The 20,877-nt window shown below is 34.0% G+C and overlaps 1 protein-coding gene across 9 annotated transcripts in view; it reads left to right on the top strand.

Moving 5' to 3' along the window:
* LOC111058662 (GTPase-activating Rap/Ran-GAP domain-like protein 3) overlaps positions 1 to 20,877 on the top strand; it is a 382,310-nt gene that overhangs the window by 243,696 nt on the left and 117,737 nt on the right. Inside the window, exons 1-3 of one of the 9 annotated variants that reach the window (XM_039432397.1) lie at positions 1,777 to 1,959; positions 7,681 to 7,836; positions 9,873 to 10,084. The exons of 6 other annotated variants lie outside the window; for them this stretch is intronic. In XM_039432397.1, coding sequence (XP_039288331.1) covers positions 7,831 to 7,836; positions 9,873 to 10,084 — 218 coding nt within the window. In that variant the 5' untranslated portion in view covers positions 1,777 to 1,959; positions 7,681 to 7,830. Of the gene's footprint in view, positions 1 to 1,776; positions 1,960 to 7,624; positions 7,837 to 9,872; positions 10,085 to 20,877 lie in introns of those variants that run through there. 2 more of the 9 variants (XM_039432398.1, XM_039432399.1) reach the window with 2 other exon arrangements.

The raw sequence follows: 20,877 nt of genomic DNA, 5'->3' as shown, positions 1-20,877 counted from the left end.
ATTCAAGGACGATCCCTAATATAACATTCTTTTTTGTCAAAAACGAAACAATAACGAGTTATTGACTTAATCCCGGACTTAAACCTGCCCTCTAGCAGGTCTAAGATGGAGTCTATAAACATCATTTTACTGCCCAATATTATCGGATTTAAGCTCGGACTTTGACTCATAAGCCCACCGAGATTATCTTTTAGACCGGGGTTAAACCGTCGTTGTTCTCATAAGCCTAACTTTTTAATCCTCAGGTTTATCCTTGCGACGCCTTTACGCCTCAACTCAGTCAGACCTGAGCTCATAAAGCTGATTTTTAGACTGCAGCGCAAAAACCAGTTAATCCTGGACTAGAGATAACCCGGAGCTCATGAACCTGCCCTTTGTCTTCTATTGGCTTATTTATCACAACTAAAAATTTGAATTCTAGGACTTCCATGAACTGGCTCTTGATTTGAACTAAAATTTGCACTATGAACAGAGAGATGTTAACAAATTTCTCCACATTAGAATGAAATTAAATAAATATAGTCAATATTTGATATAATAATACCAACAATATGCTATTTTATTTGTTACCCGAGTAACTAAATCTCTTGCAAATCTCATTTTGATATCTTAGCTACAGTAGCTAGCTCAAATAGCACGTTTCTATTCCTCCAATATGAAAACTAACTTACTCAGAGCTAACAAAAGAGATATGTTTTACATCAAATAGTAAAAGTATCAACAACCAACACTCCAGATTACATTTGAACGGATTCCAACCGGAATATAATTTCAAGAAGGATTGTACGTTCATGCAGGTTGTTCTCTATACTCTGACAATAATTCATTCTTGAGGAATATCTTACATGAACAACAAACAATCAGGTTCTTATAAAAGTACGCTATTAGCCTACTAAGTAGCCTTTGTGAGAGGTTCAGGGTTAAGCATAAGAATTCCTATTACTATGGTTCTTTTCCAAGAACAGGCCTTATAAACTCAAACTCCACCAATTGATGTGCATACAAAATTATACAGATCATATAATATTTGTCCGGTTTACCTAACATATCACATAGTAATCTACATGAATGATTGAATCTAATCTTATTCAATCAACTCTCTTCTCTCTGAACTACTAAATTTCTCTATCACTTAATCGCTTTTCCCTCATATTAAGTAAAATTCTCACCCTCTATTTACTCTTATGTATTGATTAAATATAGTTATAACATGACAAGTTAAGACAACAAAAGAATAATTTTTATATAAAAGTGATATGACATCTCTGCAAACACTCTCTCACACTCTCTCTTTTCCACTCACATTCAGAGAAAGGCAGAGAGTATTTTCCTTGTATGTCTCTTTCTCTTATATCATTCCAAGGTAGAGTTTTAATAGTAAGGATATTCTCTGATATCCTTCCCCTCGAATAGGATGGCGTAGTGGAATTCATTTATTTGGCTTATAAGAAATGTATAATCAAGAATACATTATCATCGACATAAATGAAGAAATCCATTATAATTCGATGACACTCACACCAACACTCCTTCAACTACTCACTCTCTCATCATCTCTATATCTCTCACTGACTCTATCTCACTCATTCACTCTATCTCTCTCATTCACTCTGTTTCTCTCATTAACTCTATCTCCCTCATTCACACTTTCCCTCTCTGTCGCGCGCGTTATCAGTAGCAGCAGCCAGTGGTGCGAGGGCGCATGCGTCATTAGCCAAGGGCTGAAAAGCAGCGCCAACTTGGCAGTGGCAGTTCTAGTTTGCGTTGACTGTTCGCCCGACGCTCACATAGATTTTCTGCCTCCGAGCGGTTTCCGGAAGCGAGTTTCTTTCCAAGTCGTGTTCCGCTGTCTTCTTCCAATATTGTTTTGATATCATCCAGTTCAATACATTGTTCGTTTCAAATACAATAGGCGAGCACCTAAATTTTCCATTCTTCTTGTGTCTCTACCACAATAGTGTACGTTACTTTGATCATAGACTGTATTTTTCTAATATTTCCTTCCTAAATCATCAATCCAAAACATTAATTGAATTTCACAATTCAATATTCTATGAATTTGATCGCTTATGATTCCAAATCAAAGGTGGAACGGCTAGATATGTTTTTTTCATATATTGTTTACATATTTGATATATTATCATGTTCTTCTGATAATTATATACTATTATGTTTTTTGTCTTGGCCACAACATAACGGCATAATTATGCTTTTCGTTTCACGTTCTTTGCATAAATTAATTTTCTTGAATGAAAGCTGGGATCAATCTCATCTGAATGATCGAAAGGTTGTTCCCATGAATCATGTCCATCCCTATAAAACACAAAATCATCACCACCATGTTCATCATATTTCTCTCTATCACTACAATTATTCATGAGTTCAGCTGAGTATTTTCATACGAAATCTGGAATTTTGATCACAAAATCATATATGATTCACTCTAAGTTTCAAGTACGACAAGATTATGTTTCAATATGGCTGGAAAAGTTTCACATTGGATGTTTCTATGATGATCGATGATATTCAGTTTTCAAATTTCTCTCATACATTGAAATAATACTATATAAATCATTCCAATAGAATTATTTGGAACATTATGCATGATGAGCTGATTATATTCTCTTATCGCTGTAAAACCTATGGAAGAATGGCCTATTCAGTCCAACCTCTACCTTATGTCTTATTCAACACGACATTCCTGAATCACTTCATCTTTCAAATATTGTAATAATACACTTTTATCATAGACCATACATCATTATCTTATTCTCTCACAAAAAATATAGCAAAGTTCAAGATTCCCTCCTCATTGTTTTCTTCAATCATGAGTGAATGGTTCATCTATGTTCTCATATCGAAGCTGAGGACTGCATTAAAAAAATCTATAGGCCTTATTTGTTTGTAATAGAATCCTATAAATATAGATGATGCTATTTTTGTGATTTAGTAATTGAGGAATCATGCTAGACCATGGAAATTCAATTGGAAGTTGGAGAGAAGCAACAGGTTGTGCTATGGTATCCAAGAAGGATTTATAAAAATTATTATGAGAAAATACGGCGAAAACAGATAAATTATTGGGCTTCTTACTATCGCTATTTACAATAATTATTTTTTGTTGAAGCATGAATTGACTAAAATCATTAACCCCTTTGTCATAATTTATTCTTGTGATAGAACATTCAGGCTATACTGTATTGTCTATCTCTTCAAAGTTTATTGGAATTATTCCTTCAAAAATAATCTATGATATAATAATCGGTTATCACATTCATGGGTCCACAATCCACATCTGTTAGGATTCAAATACAAATTGAACGATCTCATACAAATTTTATCGATGATTGCTTATCGATCCTGACTGACAGCCCACATTGCAACAAAGAAAGGACTGCACTCTCCCATATCAACTGGTTGAAAACCTTAAAGAAGCTTGAATAATCAATCACCCTCATGGATGCAAACCTCTCTTGTCAACTTGTCATGTCATTTATTCCAATTAGGTTATGATAACAGTGTTCACAAGTGAGAGACCATAAGTCGATAAAAGGATGAAAAAAATTGAATTTAATTTACAGTCAACTATGGAAATAGATCGGGAACAACCGCACAGTTCTTACTTTCGAATTACATCGAATTCCTTCACTTGGTTCACCATTATCACCATTGCACTATTACAACTAGACACCCACATTTAGTTTAATCTCATTTAATCAGACATAATTTATCCTTCTTAAATGTAATATTTGAAATTATTTAATCAACTGTAACCTATATTAACATTTATATGGATTTTGTGAAGTGATCAGTCTTTGCTTAGGCATCTGTTCTGGATTTTCCTTTGATTGCATGGGAAGAATATAGAATTCTGAGAACCTTTTTTCTCTACAACTGTATAATTGAATTTGAAATATTCATTGCAAAATAAAACTTCTTAAATTGGTATTACAAAATTTCAATGCGGACTTCCCTTTAACTAGAGTTTTTTTTTTGTAATAGTCTCGTTCCCTTATCGTTCATTTTTGGATGGTCTCCTTCCCTAATCTTCAAAGTGTATTTGAAAATCATTTTTGTTGTTTCCTCAATTATGTACTCATTGTTGGGATTAACAAATAAAATAATATTTTGGAACAGAACCGATACAATAATAATTATTTTTATCATTTTAATCATTCAAGAGGGAAATTAAACCGTTATTTGATCATTGAACAGAATTGCTTTGGATCCATTCTAAATAGAAACCTTTGCTTCCATTCTTCTTTGCATTTACAGCCTCCCTGTAATATGGGGAGTTATCTGCTGTTCATCCTCAGATTGAATTACCTTTGATGCGAATAATTGATTACATAATTTATTATCATAGAGAAAATATAGCATAGGAGATAGCTTATGCTATATTAATTTTCTCTATCATATTACATATCGATCTCATTTCATCCCTTTGAATTGTTGGATACAGATGAACCATCTGAAACCAAACCAATAGTGAATGATTATTTCATCATTCAATCAATAGTCCACAGGTGATATCCGTCGATATCACATTGCCATAACATTAATGAATAAGGGAATTGAATATTCCTTTAAACATTGACAAAAGGAAAGTTCTGCTTGATTGATAACCACAGAGCTGAACTTTACTGAACCATGGACCGAGTTCCAAAGCATCTCTACAATCGTCCACAATGACAAATATTTACTTTTTGTTGATTGAAAACTGGCACGGATGTTTCTGATTGACAAACTGTGGCAAGTGAGTTGGAGGAACGCTATCTCATTCATCTGCAGTTAATAACCATTATTGTAGGCTACGGCTCTGTCCTACCGCCCACAGTTCCATGTTAATAATTATTGTACCTCTGCTAATACTAGTAATTAAACATTGAATCATTGTTTCTACAGAATTCACTGCGCTGGATTTATCTTCCATTACTAAAAGCAATGTTTGGATGGAGTTCAGTAGAGGATTACGTAGAACTATTAAGTCAGTACTTTCCCTTCAACTTTGTGATAGTACTTCTATCAAAATTCCCATCCTACTATTTCAATTAGCATTCAATGTGATAGTGGATGTGGAGTGATAATGGAAAACATTATCTGAAATCAATTTGTTCTTATCCTTCAATTCTCCGGAGTAAATAGCAGAGTTTATGGATCATTGAAGCACTTGTTCTCATCTCACAATCGTTGAAACGTATTTCAATACTAATTGGATTTACAGTAATGATCATTTGATTAGACAGAGCGTTTGATAAGTTGAATTCATTTTCAAATTTTAAATGTAAATCTACTTCACATTAATGATACAGCAAAAAATCGAAGTATTTCATTCTTATTCAAGATGAATTGACTGTCCCAAAGTTATATACAACATAAAATCATTGATATCCATCAACAAAAAATTAGAAAATGTTGAACTATTATTGAAATTGTGAACTGGCAGTTTTGAAGCAACAAGGCAACAGTATCTCCTGTGTTTCTTCTATCAATTCCGACCCTGATCTAGATCAATTCAAATACTACTCAATATTTATTATTGTCCATGTAATGAATGAAACTCTAGAATCTGGAATTCTTCACGATCCTCAGGAATTATAAGTGAAGTCCATAATTATTAAGAAACTTGAAGAGAGGATGAAATATGAAAACAGAGATAAAAAATATTCCTATTTCAACTTTCCCCAACCCTATCATGGTGACTCTTGAAACTCTTGTATAAGATGCATATTATGTCAGTAATGCTAGATACAATGAGAGACAATATTATTCAATCATGTACCAAATTGAAACTCTCCAGCATAAACAACTCTCTCCAACTTACAAATATTATTTCTATGGTCTGTACTATCCTGCCAATAAATGTATTGTATTGCAGTGAGTGACTGGAGACTATGCTATACAGTTGGGTCTTATTTTATCATCAATCCAATTTCCCTCAAACTGATTGATGAAGATTAAATCCGTTCAATTTAGTGCCACTAAATGAAGGACTGACAAACAAAGCCATTCCGTTGGCCCTCCCTTTATCATTGTGCTATCAAGCTTCCCCAGCTCATAGTTTTCTTTGTCATCTAGCTCTTTCAACATATTCAAGTGAAAGTAGGAAGTAATCAGGAAACTGTAATTGGATTGAACCAAAGATTTAAAAATTGATTTTTTCCAAATTGATTGAGAATCGTAATATTGATTAAGAAAGTTTTTCTCTATTACTGAAAAATAAATTTGGTGCTGTAAGTTTTATCCACGATGTAGATTTGATCAATACGAATGATGATAGACCAAACCTTTATGTTGGGCCTTCCATTCTCGATAATTCGATCAAGAATAATGATGATTACAATAAGCACTGTAATTCTTTCTGACTGGCAGGAAAAAGCAAACCTACCGTTGAATGCACAAAAAGCTGATAGTTAGATAGCATGAGGCTTGAAATTGCCATAAGTGGGTTGCACATTGTAACAAAGAAGATAGTTGGAGATATCGATTATCCATTTACCTCATAGTGAACATTTCGTTACCAGTTACAACGTTGCGTTTTTGATAACGATAGTGAAAGTGGAGTGGGTTAAGCTGTTCCAAACTTTTATCCAGTATTTTCTATTTTCTTTTCCATCAATTCCATACCACTGCTGTACTGCGGTGTACTTTCCTATTCTTCCTTACACGGAAACATCATTATCTTTACTTTTTTTATCTCCTCTTCTCTGAAAACTATTTTTCCTTCCATTTACAATATTCTATTTTCTCCCACATCTCTCACTTACGCTTTACTTCAATTTCCTTACACATACCTCATTGTTCTTTCGTCCATCTCACTTCGCTCTACCTTCTGCTTTCATCCAATGTACTTTTTTCCTCTTGCTCTTGATAACCTTCAATATTTATTATTATCCTTCTTATTCGTTCATCTTCTTCTCCCAAGCATTACACTTTTATCGAGAGCACTCTTTAACGAAATTTCTATCTTAATTAAGTGCTAAGATGGCAGAACTATATAAAGATCACCTTCGGTTCATTTCTCTCTTCTTTGTCTTCTTCTCCATTCCATGCTTTGACACTGCTTTCTACTTTTAGTCATTATCTCTAATCAATTTATATTCATGTGCATTAACATGAATACTAACATATTCAACAGCATGAACCAATTGAAGTTGTACATGCATCAGAGTACACTCTGGTATATTTGAGATTCTTCGAATAAATCGTCGTCCATAAGTGCCATCTTTTTCATTGACTGGAGTTGTCTTGACATATTTCATACTCCATTTTGTTGGGCTGTCCAATAAGAAGCTGTACATTTGAGGTGTAAGCTATAATGTTCATCGTGTCGACTTCAGCGGTTCAATTTGAAAATGACATGATTCTCTGAGCATTGTTTATTGACAACTAGTGTCTGAGTATTGCAGTAGGCTAGACTGAGTGGGGTCAGTCAGAATCATGATCTTTATCATCATCATCATCATCATCATAATACTCATCAACATCGACTCATTCCTCTTATTCATTCTTCAGTCTTTCTCTCACCTTTGTATTTCCCATCTCCATTTTCAAGTTTCTTAATTCATGGTCTACCGGTATCCTCAAAGTAATGTACACTCTAATTCCCATTGAACCCAAACAGCACCATAAACAATGAATTTGACTATTTCTAATTTCATTTTCTGATTGAAATATCAGGAATCAGCGAGTGCTCCGCTTCTATCATCATGTGTGAACAACTATTAACAGTTATTAGATTGTGGAAATAACAGTGCAGAGTGTAGCGTACTCCAAAGTTAGTAAATTGATGAGTCTCGACAGTGCCTCCTATTGAATACAACTTCAATTATGTTTGTACGTGTATCTTATTCATTCTTTATTCATTATCAAAATGATGGGGAGAGGAAAAGTAAGGTAACCTTGTGCTATTCCTCTCCCAAATTTAGGGTGCGTACACAAAGAAAGCTGGTTGCCGGCGCCGGAAAACCAGCCGCTGTAAGCGCGTCCCGGCTTGAGAAGAACTTAACATGGTTTCAAGTGTGCCCGTACACAGTAAACGCCGGTGCCGGCTCAACAAGCGCAACAAGCGCGAGCTGCCGGCGTCAACCGGCAAACAAGTATGAAGAGAACATTCTTGTAGCCGGTTTCCAGCAACTGGCTCAGTCTGCGAGTGGTCTCTGTACTGTTCGTACAGTTAGTCTCCAGTACAGTCTCTGTACTGCAGTTGGTTAGCGTAGTGTGTACTGTGCAGTAGTTTTAAAGATGGTTGATACAGATGATTTAATTTCCAAAGTTTTTCAAAAGAATGCGATTTGGGATAAACGGGAGAAGTTGCACGTTGTGGGTCACCTTTTAGTTGCGGAAACAAGTGATGGTATTCACCAAGTTTCTTCCTATGTCTATTAATAACATGAACACCGAATTTCCTCCTTTGCAATAATTTTAAATGAACACTCTCCGCCAAAAACACATCATCACTAGACGAAGACATCTTTGACACTGCTCAAAGTGAACTGACTTGTCGCGCTTGTTACCAGCTTTCTTTATGTACGGCTTCAAGCTTTTACCGCGCTTATAAGCTCGAGGAGCAAGCTGCTGGTTTTCCGGCGCCGGCAACCAGCTTTCTTTGTGTACGCACCCTTAGATAGCACATAGTCTGAAATAGGTTAAGTCTAAATCTATAATCTGATATATATTTTATACAAATTAAAATTATATAGAATCACAGGAACTGAAAAATTATTATTATTATAAATTAATTCGAATCTACATTCTCAATAATAGTTCACGATGATTAATACTCATGAGATTGTTTCGTTTCTCATTCCGTGATACTGTGTAATAAATGTGAAAATAATATTATAGCCAGAACATATCGTCTCGATGGAAAAATCAGTATAAATTTACTGATGAATCCATTCCACAAATGATATACTATAAGATATCAGAAATTAACAGATATTAACATTCGATTCAATATTTCATCTATTCTGTTACTATTTTAAAGTTTCTCAATATATGCATCATAATGATTTATATTGAAATTGGAAACAATCTTCTGCAATAATAGGAACAAACCTTGATAACTTCTCTTGACTCTGAAATTCACTGATATTGATGATAACAAACAATTCTTTAATCGAGAGGTATCTCCTCGAAAGATATTTGAAAGAAGGAGTTAATTTGGAATCAATCATCCTCTCAAATCTGTTGGAATGATTATAGAATTGAGTGAATACTTGTACCATTACAATCAATTATGATGATTTATGCAGAAATGCTAATTATTCGCGATATATGAATCTGTATTCAATGTAGGAATAATAATAATAATAATGGGATATTAGTTATCAATACTGATTGGATAATAATAATGCATTATATAACATACATTATAAACTCAATGTTCTAGTATATTGGACATGGTACTCTAGGTAATAAATACTTGGTTAAGAAATACAATGCACTTAAAAATTGATAAAGTAGTACAAATTACATTAATTTCTATATGCTGATAGGATTCAACGCGAATAATAATAATAATAACAATAAAAATAATAATAATAATCGCCTTTATTGATCAAATATACAACAATTTGTTACAAAAATATTTCTATATAAGTATTACATTACTTGCATTCGCCCCATGGATAAGATCCGTCAACGCGAATATTGAATCAATTAATTAAGGAACAAGTATAAATATTATGGTGTTTCAATAATCGGTAGCCCCAAAAAGAAAACTTGAATTTGTATCATACAAGTAATGCAATTTCTATTACTAATACGCACTAGTTTTAATAGATAATGGTACCAAAATTAGGAGGCTCTGTCCAGAATGTAATTTGATTTGTTTCTGCGTGTGCGCGTGCGTGTTTGCGTGCGTGTAGCTTGTGTCGAGGCTGCGAGGTTCCGACAAAAACCGGAAGCTGCTAGAAGAGGAAACCGGCGACATTGGTCCACTTCCGGTCAGGGACAGGTCGAAATCTTTGTGCGTTGAGAAGTTGGGTCAACTGCTGAGACCTGGCTATGATCCTGCCACATTAGCCGCCAGAGATCTCAACTTACATGCTCTACAGAGGAGAAGGGCTAGTTCAGCTATGTGAGTAATCAGCGAATTATTTATATTTCATTTGCAGAGAGCAATAGAAAATTAATTTTTAGAATATTTTCATACTGTATGAATCTGTAGGAATTCGTATATCATTGTTTTTCCTACAGTTACCTTGAAAAGTGACCATTCCTGCACTGATTACAGAACGCAAAGAATCACTTTTCCGCTCTAGTGCGCAAAGTTGTATTACTTTGCGTACTCTTAATACTTTGCGTATTATCTTGCAGCCATCCCAATCAGCTGTTGACATTGTTGGCGTGTATTTTGAATGCGAATTTGCTCTATCTATATTTTGAATCTGAAGAAAACCAAATTAATGGTGGTCAGGAAAGCCTTGAATAGACATATTCAGACAAACCTAATGGTGGACGGTACAGTCATAAAGAGGGTCCATAAGTATAGATATTTGGGGACGTGGGTAGAGGAAAGTGGGGATTCGACGGGAGAGATGAGAAAAAGGATTGAGATGGCCAGGTCGACATTTGTAAAAATGAAAAAATTGTTCACGAGCCGGGACATAAATATAGAATTGAAAATGAGGATGTTACGCTGTTACGTGTTTTCCACTCTCTTGTATGGGATGGAATCATGAACCCTCAAAAAGAGCCATATGGATAAGTTGGAAGCCTTTGAGATGTGGTGCTACCGCAGGATGTGGCGGATACCGTGGACAAATAGAGTCACCAACATGGAAGTCCTAGGAAAAATGAAGAAACAATGTGAAATTGTTTACACCATAAAAAATAGAAAACTCCTGTATCTTGGACATCTAATGAGAAGCCACAAAAATATAACTCTGCAGAATATAGTTCAAGGAAAAATCAGCGGAAAAAGGAGTGTTGGAAGGCGACGTGTTTCCTGGCTTGAAAATTTGAGGGATTGGTTTGACTGCAGCAGCAAAGACTAGTTTCGAGCGGCAGTGAATAAGATGATCCGGATTGCTGTGCTGATAGCGAACCTCCGATAGGAGACGCACTAATGGAAGAAGATATTTTTTCTGATTTTCAAATAAATAAAAATGAGAACTCATTAAATTATAAATTTTGAATATTATTGATTATTCATTATTTCAAATAATATTTTTTTCATTCATAAATTGATTGGTTGAAAAATTATTTAGAAATTAAGATTTACTCAAAATAATTCGAATTTTCAAATTAATTGGATTAATTTAATAATAAAGTGAATTAAAATAATTTTAAAATAAATTGTTAAATAAGTTGTTATTAATAACAAAATTATACAGACAAACATTTGATGGATTTCAGCCATCATTTTACACAATCAACCACTTCTCATATTATCCAATGGTGACTGTAGGAAAAATTTAATGTGAAATACGTGCGCAAAGTTCCTCTGCTGCACTCAAGAAACCATTCCGCCCTCGCCTATGGCTTGTGCGTAAATGTTTCTTTCGGTGCAGCAAACTGTTACTTTGCGCACTAGTTGCACAAATAACTATTATCATCTTGTTAACTCGCAAAGGAGAACAAAGATTCATCCAAAAGAGGATATTAGCATTCAGTTCCATTATTTTGAATATCTAATCCAATGAACGAGAAGAGGGTGGCCATTAATAATTATTCATACATGAGTGTGAACAATACCAGTATTATTATCTTGTATATTCAAATAATGGGAAAGTACAAAAAAAATTCTAACAAGATGGATATCATGACGGAAAATTTTCATTTATATCTACACATTTAAAACCTCATAATATTTTATGATTACTCGATTCCGACTGCAGTGGTTTTTGAAATATTATTCGATAAGAAATAAATTGCTGAAAAATGTCCAAGTTGTAAGAGCTCCACTTCATTTTTAGTAGATGAAACCGAACTTTCTGAATGATGAAATTGGCAATTCGTTTTGGAATCACTGTAAATTCAATGATATTAGTGTATAATGATTTTTTATAATTCAGACTTATAAATGGATTTTTATCAAGTAACTCTGCAGGACTCGATCACCCAAAACGCTCTCATCCAAACCTTATCAACTTGTATTTCATGAATTGAAATTCATTGCACTATTTTCTCTCCCTTAAATAATCCAACTTTTGAGATCTTTCATAGTAGATCATAGAAGGTGAGTGTCTTACTAAAAGGTGGAATTACTAAAAATTCAATGTTATAAGTGTATAATGATTTTTTATAATTCAGACTTATAAATGGATTTTTATCAAGTAACTCTGTAGGACTCGATCACCCAAAACGCTATCATACAAACCTTATCAACCTGTATTTCATAAATTTAAACTCATTGCAATATTTTCTCTCCCTTGAATGATCCAAATTTTCAGGTCTTTCATAGTAGATCATAGAAGGTGAGTGTCTTGGAATTCAACTATCATTCTTAATCGTTTTTCACGGCAGTCTATTTATTTACATGATATAATATACAGACATTCATATTCAGCCTCTTTGAACTTCGCCGTAGTTTTGAGGCGCAATAAGAAAGTACAGAACATTTGAGTTAGCTCAGTTATCCATCTTCGAGCTTTGCAATACCGTACTCTACCTTTGAACTTCGCATCAATCCCTACGCACCGAAGCAGTAAGCCCAACTTGGCGAGGTAACTTATCGACAACTGTAGTTCATCATTAATTACAGCAACAGTTTGCTCTCTCGTTGAGAAGCAAAAGTTGAAGCATGTCAATCAAACCCAATAGCTGATGGGAAAAGTAATTAATTCACTTTATGACCCAAATCCCGAATTAGATCGACTTAAAAGGAACAGCACCTTCGATTCCTGATCAAGAAAAAACCTTTCTGGAATGTGACCTTCGGGAGAAAATCTCGCTTCGTGAAAATTACTGTACCACTATCGAAATTTTTGTTTGGATAAGATCCTTATATGTTCAATACAATTGAATGACATTAGCATCGATAGTACCAATAAAACATACTATAGTATGCAATCATTAACGTCCATATCTTCATTTATGTTTTGTTTTGGAAGTGAGAATTTGTCAGAGCCGTGTTTGAGTAATGTATCTATCCGCAGAATATATGATACTAGTAGTTCTGCGAACAGTAGACCTCGCTCATGAATACAACTTTCAATCCAATGAGAAGGGCCAGTACAATAAGTACAGAATATTGTGAAGATTCAGCCATGTCATCTATTATTTTCTCCATTGAAAGTGTTAGAGACACTGTTTGAAGGGACACTGGACTTATCAAGGAGGTTCCTTTATACCAAATACATACAAATTTTACCTTTTAAATGAAAAAGACTAAAAAATTGTCAAAAAACCACAGATTCATTGATACTCAGAAAGACCGGTTTCGGTCTTAATCAGAGTTTATCAGAGATTGACAATGGTGTAATCACCGAAACTGGTCTTTCTAAGTATCAATAAATATGTGTTTTTTTACTATTTCTTAGTCTTTTTCATTCAATATGAATAATTACTAAGACAATATAATAATTATAATAAGATGATTCAATTTAATTATTCTATCTAATCATAATAATTTATTTTATAATGATATATTATTAGAATAATATAAAACAATTAGTATCATCTGCAAAAAAAAATTGGTAGGAACGAGATTTGAACCTGGGTCCAACAGTGTGAGAAGCGACGGTCTAACCAACTTGGTCACCATGCTCATAACAAGAGATGCGAAAAAGTATGAACATGAATTGCTGTATCTTTAAAGACACATCCTTCCTGGATAGAGGTTAGTTTACGGTTTTTTTAAGTTACAAAAAAACCGGAGGTCTTATCAAAAATCGTTACACATACGTTTCTGCGCCTTGTTTCAAAGAACTTGCATACCAAATTTCATTCAAATCGGACAATATCTGCGACTGTAACTGCGGTACAAACGAACAAACAAACAAACAGACAAAGGTGATCAAGTTGAAACTAAGACCTCAGCTTCGCTTCGGTCAATCATTACTAGTAGTTCTGCGAACAGTAGACCTCGCTCATGAATACTACTTTCAATCTAATGAGAAGGGCCAGTACAGTAAGTACAGTATATTGTGAAGATTTAGCCATGATTGTCATCTATTATTTTCTCCATTGAAAGTGCTAGAGACACTGTTTCCAGGGACACGGGACTTATCAAGGAGGTACCTTTATATTGTCTCCATATTTACAATATAAACATATATTTACACTTTTCTAATAATTGATTATAAGAAATCGGTCAACTGATGGCAAAATTTAATATGCAGTAGGCAATTTAGATGATGAATTGTCTCACAGATGATGGTGAGATGGAAAATGATTCTAAATAAGATGAGTTTGTTGGTGACAATGACAGGAGGTTGCTAATGATGTTTTTCATGAAAAGTGAATTCAATGTTATGGCTTGTTATGCCTATGCAGAATGTTAATGCTCACAAATCGGTTTCCGATCGCATACCTGAAGGAAAACAAAAGACTTGACACTGTAAAGCTACACAAAAATGCACAAAAAAGCATACAATAAAATAATTATTGTACATAATGAACTGAAAATTCAGTTAAAAAATAACTAAAATAAAACTAACTAACCAACAAAACAATTAGTATCGTCTGCAAAAAAAACCTGGTTGGAAGAAGATTTGAACCTGGGTCCCACAGTATGTCAAACTACGCTCTAACCGTCTTGGACACCATGCCCATTTATCAGTGGATGCGAAAAAGTGGAAACATGAATTGCTGTATCTTCAAAGATACGAAGAAGTAAATTCTAGGTTAGTTTACGGTTTTTCAAATATTACAAAAAAAACCAGAGGTCTTACAAAAAATCGTTACACATACGTTTCTGCGCCTTGTTTCAAAGAACTAGCATACCAAATTCATCCAAATCGGACAATAACTGCAATTCAAACAAACAAACATACAGACAAAAGCCGATCGAGTCGAAACTAAGATCTCAGCTTCGCTTCGGTCAATAATACAATCAAAATATATATTTCTGTTCAATTTATCAATAAAAAAATGTATCTTATATCAAGTCTCGATGAACACCATATCATTGCAATTCATTGTCATGGAGAAGATTTATCCAATTGAATAAGATTATGATATTGTGAGAATGAGAGACCAGCTTATAACCATTGACCAATAATTTTTCTGGTTTGAGTATCTCATGAAATTCAATACAATAGAATAAACGTTACAAATTGAGTCCACATATTCTCAATCAATGGAGTCATTTTTCAATCTCAATAATATTGAGCAGTATATTATATAGCATCAAATATGTATTCAATAATATTGGAGAATGAGAGTTAATTTCTCAAATTCATAGAATTTTGTTTTTCATCTATAGTCCAGTCGAATGGTCATTTTTCAAGAAACAGCCCAGAATGAAATTTTCTCGACGGTTCTATATGTATTTTGAGGTGCTGAATTCGAATCTTGAATTCTCTGACACGTCAAAGAACAGCTTTACCCCCAAACCCCCGAAAATGTCCGACTTTTTTCAGTATTTCCATTTAATCTCGAGAACCTTGAGTTTTTCGAGAAAAAGCATTCTCTACAAAATTGAAGATAATGACATTTTCAATAGATTGAGTGGTTGCTCATAATGCTACCATTTTTGGTTCTGGAGCTACGAATTTTCAAAAAAGGGGTATTTTTTATAAGGGGTTTTCAAAATTATGCAAACCTACAACTTCTACCTTATACAGCTTGGATCATTTTCTAGTAATGATGAAAATCACACATCACGTGAAAGAACAATTGAAAATTGTGAACAGGATTTCTCAAGAATTCTCGAATCTACCAGAGGGGTAGGGGGAATACACCCAAAAATAGAAAATCATATCCTATAGAAAAAAACAAATTTTCATTAATACCTTTTCAAGGCCTTCCAAGCAAAAAAATAAACATATTTCGGCTGAAATCATCTTATTCGGGCTATGTTCTTTGAGAATCGCTCGTTAGATACACTCAATATTTCAGTATTTTCCAGTGGGGGGGGACACGCATAAGGATACATCAAGGATCAAAGCATGAATCACTTATAACTCTTGACAGAATGATCAGATCTCCTCGTACTACAGCTCATTCTTCTCAGCTTATCAAGGCGGTACAAAATCATTTATCATAACTGAAATTTGATGAAAAAAATTGAAAATTTCTCCTTGAGTGTATTTGAGCCCATATTTCCATACACAAAAACATTGCCAATTTCTATACAAAAACTGTGTATCTCGGTGACCCGAAATGATGAATCTTGTCAATGACTTCTATACAGGTTTATTGATATAATAGTAACTGTTCATGTTCGTTTAAAATAGACAATAATTATATTTTATTCAAGAAATTATATTTCTCAATAGTTTCATAATGAATTTTTATAATTAAGATGAAATATTCTGTTAATTAATGATTAATTCTTCATTGTTAAAAGACGATCTGGCAGCAGAGCAAAGCGAGAAAGAGATAGCGCTATCCGCTTTGTTGAGTGATAGTCAAGGATAGCAATACCATTACTAATCAAACACTGTCATAATAACGTGGACCTCACTATAGTAAAGTCCGTTGATTCAAGAAGATAATCGAATGCACTTAGACGGAACGGATCATCAAATTGTACCATTCTATAGAACAATCGAATTAAACTTTAAAAATAGATTTAAAAGTCACAAATTACTTGAAGAATTTTTCATTTTCCAGACGGTAAGTTTGAGGAATGACTTTTTCAATAATTGAATCAAGTCACTCGAAACGTTGTCCAATTTATTGATTGGTACAAGAAGCGTTGTACAGGAGAACGTCGACTGTTGTTGACTTTGCCGGAAAACCTGGTGTTATTCCTCGCACCATCAGTATTATAGATATTGCTTTGAATTTTGACTGGTGAACTTTGAGAGTGACAAGGGGAAGGGTCGAAGCGTGCAAGGTAAATAGAGGTGAAAAGGCTGAGAACGAAGGCAATCCTTTCTCGCACCTCTTCGGGTCGGCCATGTCAGCAAATAATCTTGAGGTTACAGGGTACGGAGTGGGAGGGAGATTGAGGCGCCCTTTATTGCAGGGTAGAAAACTTCTCTCCCCCCTATCACTCACCCAAGTCCTGACGGAAGTATCGAGATCACCCTTCGCAGCCTGCTAGAAGCTCGATATTGTTTTATTAACTTTCATTCTTTCACAACACGTTGCTTCTTCAAGACAATCTTTATCGTTGATTTCTATTGACATCCATCGCTCAATTGGATAAATCTTCTCCATTGTAAATGTGACAATGAATTGCAATGATATGGTGTTCATCGAGACTAATTTGTGCATTCTAGTGTTTTATCTACACTACAAGCGTGACAATCGTATTGACACTGTCTAAGCTTATGATTTGACCTAGTTACGTACTGGCGTAGCTAAAATACATCTATGTTGCGAATAAGACCTGTCATGTGGAGAAGCTCTACTCATTGTATAGTTTACAATATTTAAAATTGAAACAAAAAATTGATTGAAATTGCAATGAAGATAATATGTTTATACCAATGTGAGAATATCCTTTTTACATGTCAGTTGTATTGTATCATGGAAATATAGAATCTATTCAAAATTGTTACATCTTTGTTGTACTATGGGTGAGGAGGACTAGTATATTATTATTTGGAATTGATAAATATTATTATGGAGAAATAGGCAATTGATTTGTTCGATATACGGATAATTTTTACTTTTATGAGAACAGTATGAATAGAAAAACGAACTCGTCATGAGATCAGCATGCTGCAGTTACCATCAACTATTATATCGTAATGAATGTTCCAAACCATTCCTGACAATGATAATTATCTCCGATATCGGATTACAATTTATCTTTCCCAATCAGAGTTAAAATGGAGATTCAGCACCATTTTTCACATTTAAATTGAAATGTCAATTTAATGTGAATAATATATAAATAATAATAATATATAATATAAGTAATTATATTCAGTAAACATTGTAATTGTATGCTAGTAACTTTCCAGCGTGGGAGTTATGATTCCACACGAATTACTGGAGTAATTTTTCGACGTTGAGGTTGTTGATCTCATACGTGATGTTGGATAACTTTATTCAACCAGAGGGGAAATTGTAACAAGATATTCCTCCCACACAGAATATTGTGTAGAGTTGAATAATGTGCACTGATTTTATGGGGTTGGGTTTATTATTGCTGAGCTTTGGTACCTTCTTTCTGCTTTCCATTACCAGTCCAACTATTGTTCGAAAGATTTCCATGTTTATGAAGCTTGTTTCTAACGACCGATTCCTCACTAGGATATTTTGTAAGAACATCATAATTCAATTTCTGTAATCAAAAATGTATAGAAATATTCTTTCTCCTTATTTACCACTCTATAGACTATTCATCAACGACTTCCCAGGTTAATATAGGTTAAATACTATATTCTATCATATTATAAAAAAATCTAGTACTGGTTAGTATACTAATTCTAATACTATATAATCACTTAAAATACCAGGTGCTAACGCCAATTGAATTGGGTAATTAACAGCCATATACTGGTGAACAGCCTAGAGAGGATTGTGGCTAAGCTAAGTGTGGTATTCTGATTTTCAATGTTTCTAACAATTTCCTAAGGACCAGTCCGAATCGAAGCCTCGGATCACGTCATAGAAATTAATAATAATAGGTATTTCACTCACTAGATAACCTAGTATTTGAGATATTTCTATGAGATTGGAACTGATTCTTCGTGAACCATATTCCATATTCAATATCCTTCCTGAATAATACCTCTCTGAAAAAGTTTTAAAGCTCATTCAAATAACATTTTTATGGTTGAGTTGTGCCGCCATATAAGCTCAACCGTAGAGAACGATTGAATCCTTCATTATTTGTCTCTTGTCGGGGATGAAAGCATTAGAGTTTAGTACCATTATACATTTGGCTCACTATCTATAGTGCACTACTAAAAATATAGTCATAGATGTAGAGAACAATCAGTTTATGCATCCACTTCAAAAATAGGTATAAATATAGAGTATACGATGATGCACTATCTACAAAACAGTACTTGAATATATAACTATCTACAAAACAGTACTTGAATATATAGTTATATTTTGGCACGTTGTTATTGAAGGTGATATAAACGAGCATTGGTCGAGAGATAACGACGTCAGTTTCTCACTTCAACTGTTTTAATGCCGACGAGTGAAGCATGGAACTGCTATTCTGGACTCTGGATCATAAAATGACAGAACCCGGAAGGTCGTAACTCCTGCACTTTTCCCCCTATACATAGATTTCATATCCACAGAACCTGTGAATGCTTGCATATGCATATAGATTCACAGGATTCAAATTCATCAGGATAAATATAGATATGAGTAATATCCATGGCTACACATTGCTTCGTCCAAGTACTTAGTTATGACGGTGAAAACCATTACAACTCCTATCCATTGAGATAAGGTCATCGCACAGCTATCTCCACCATCTAATTGATTTGGATATTGAAGTTTCAGATTCTTATAGATAATGAATATAGACAACATGAAAATCTCAAGTTTGAACTGATAAAATGAGAAAGGAGCTTGGTTGAGATGAAATTTTTACCTTCTCGTTAAGAAAAAGATTCATTTCTCAATGATTATACTCAAATAATATGAGTAATCATACTAGATAAAGACTAGAATGGGAAAGCTATGGAGCATCAAATGATATGGAGCATGAGATTTTCCACAATCATATCCATATTCCATAATTTATCAGTACGTATAAATTACTTCAACGCTCTCTACAGAATGTGAAAAAGTGGTTGGTTCACAGTAAAAAAATTGCAAGTTTTATGAGAAAAATGGGATGGTGGAAAAAAATAAAAGCGTAATATCAATGACTGTTATTTTTCGTGGAATATAATTAGTTGAAACCAAAAAATTCATCGATGTAGATGGAATCAATTAAAAATTCCCTCCGTTAAGAAGAGTCCTCCAAGTTTTAAATTCACTCTCTACCAGTTACGAAAGAGAAGGTCTTCCACAAGATCTGAACTAGATCATATGAGTTCATCAATATTCTCCTTTATCTCAAAACCTCCATTCGCTACAACCTACAAGATATTGCTCGAAAAACTGAAACAACAATATAGATAGTTTACAAAAAGCGTAACGATTACTTGATAAGCCTGGCCATATGTCGAGTCTGAAGTCTGTATAATATAGGTTCCATGCTATCACTCGATTGTTGATTCGCAGCTATAGGCTACCGCGAGTTTATCTTTCATGCACATTCCCACACGCAAGCGTGCAAACATACAACATAAACTGACAGAAAAGAATTACGAACGATAAAAATGAATTTACGGGTTGCTGAAAGATATGTAACGAGTTATGTGCTGGTGGAAGTGGAATATTATTTTTGTTTTCTCCAGAAAGACGATAAAGCTACCAGTCTGGAACCGCTAGAGGGTATAATAGAAATCAAGTGTAACTTGAAGTATTTTCACTCGTCTTATCTGAATTGTCACCTCATATGCTGAGATTCAAAACATTCACGTCTACTTTACATCATTCTAGATTCAACTATACATCTAAACACTAAATCTGGATCTGAATAAAAACTCATGACAACAATAGTAACAAAAAGTGATCTAATTGTCTCAATCAAAGATTCAAGCTAGTTCCCTTTAACTGAGTAGTTATTGGCTTTTCTTCATTTTTCTGATACACAGTCATTTCAAGTAACTCATGAAATATTTGAGATAGAGAATTAGCACTATTATTACATTACAATAGTAAAGTGGAATTTTTTTCTTGTAGATTCGTGTATTACTTCACACTTGAAAGTTATTCACCATTCTACTA

This window comes from Nilaparvata lugens, chromosome 7 (genome assembly GCF_014356525.2).
Source record: "Nilaparvata lugens isolate BPH chromosome 7, ASM1435652v1, whole genome shotgun sequence".
Classification (NCBI taxonomy): Eukaryota; Metazoa; Arthropoda; class Insecta; order Hemiptera; family Delphacidae; genus Nilaparvata; species Nilaparvata lugens.
Note: the sequence above shows the minus strand (reverse complement) of the source record. Positions and strands in the feature narration are given on the sequence as shown.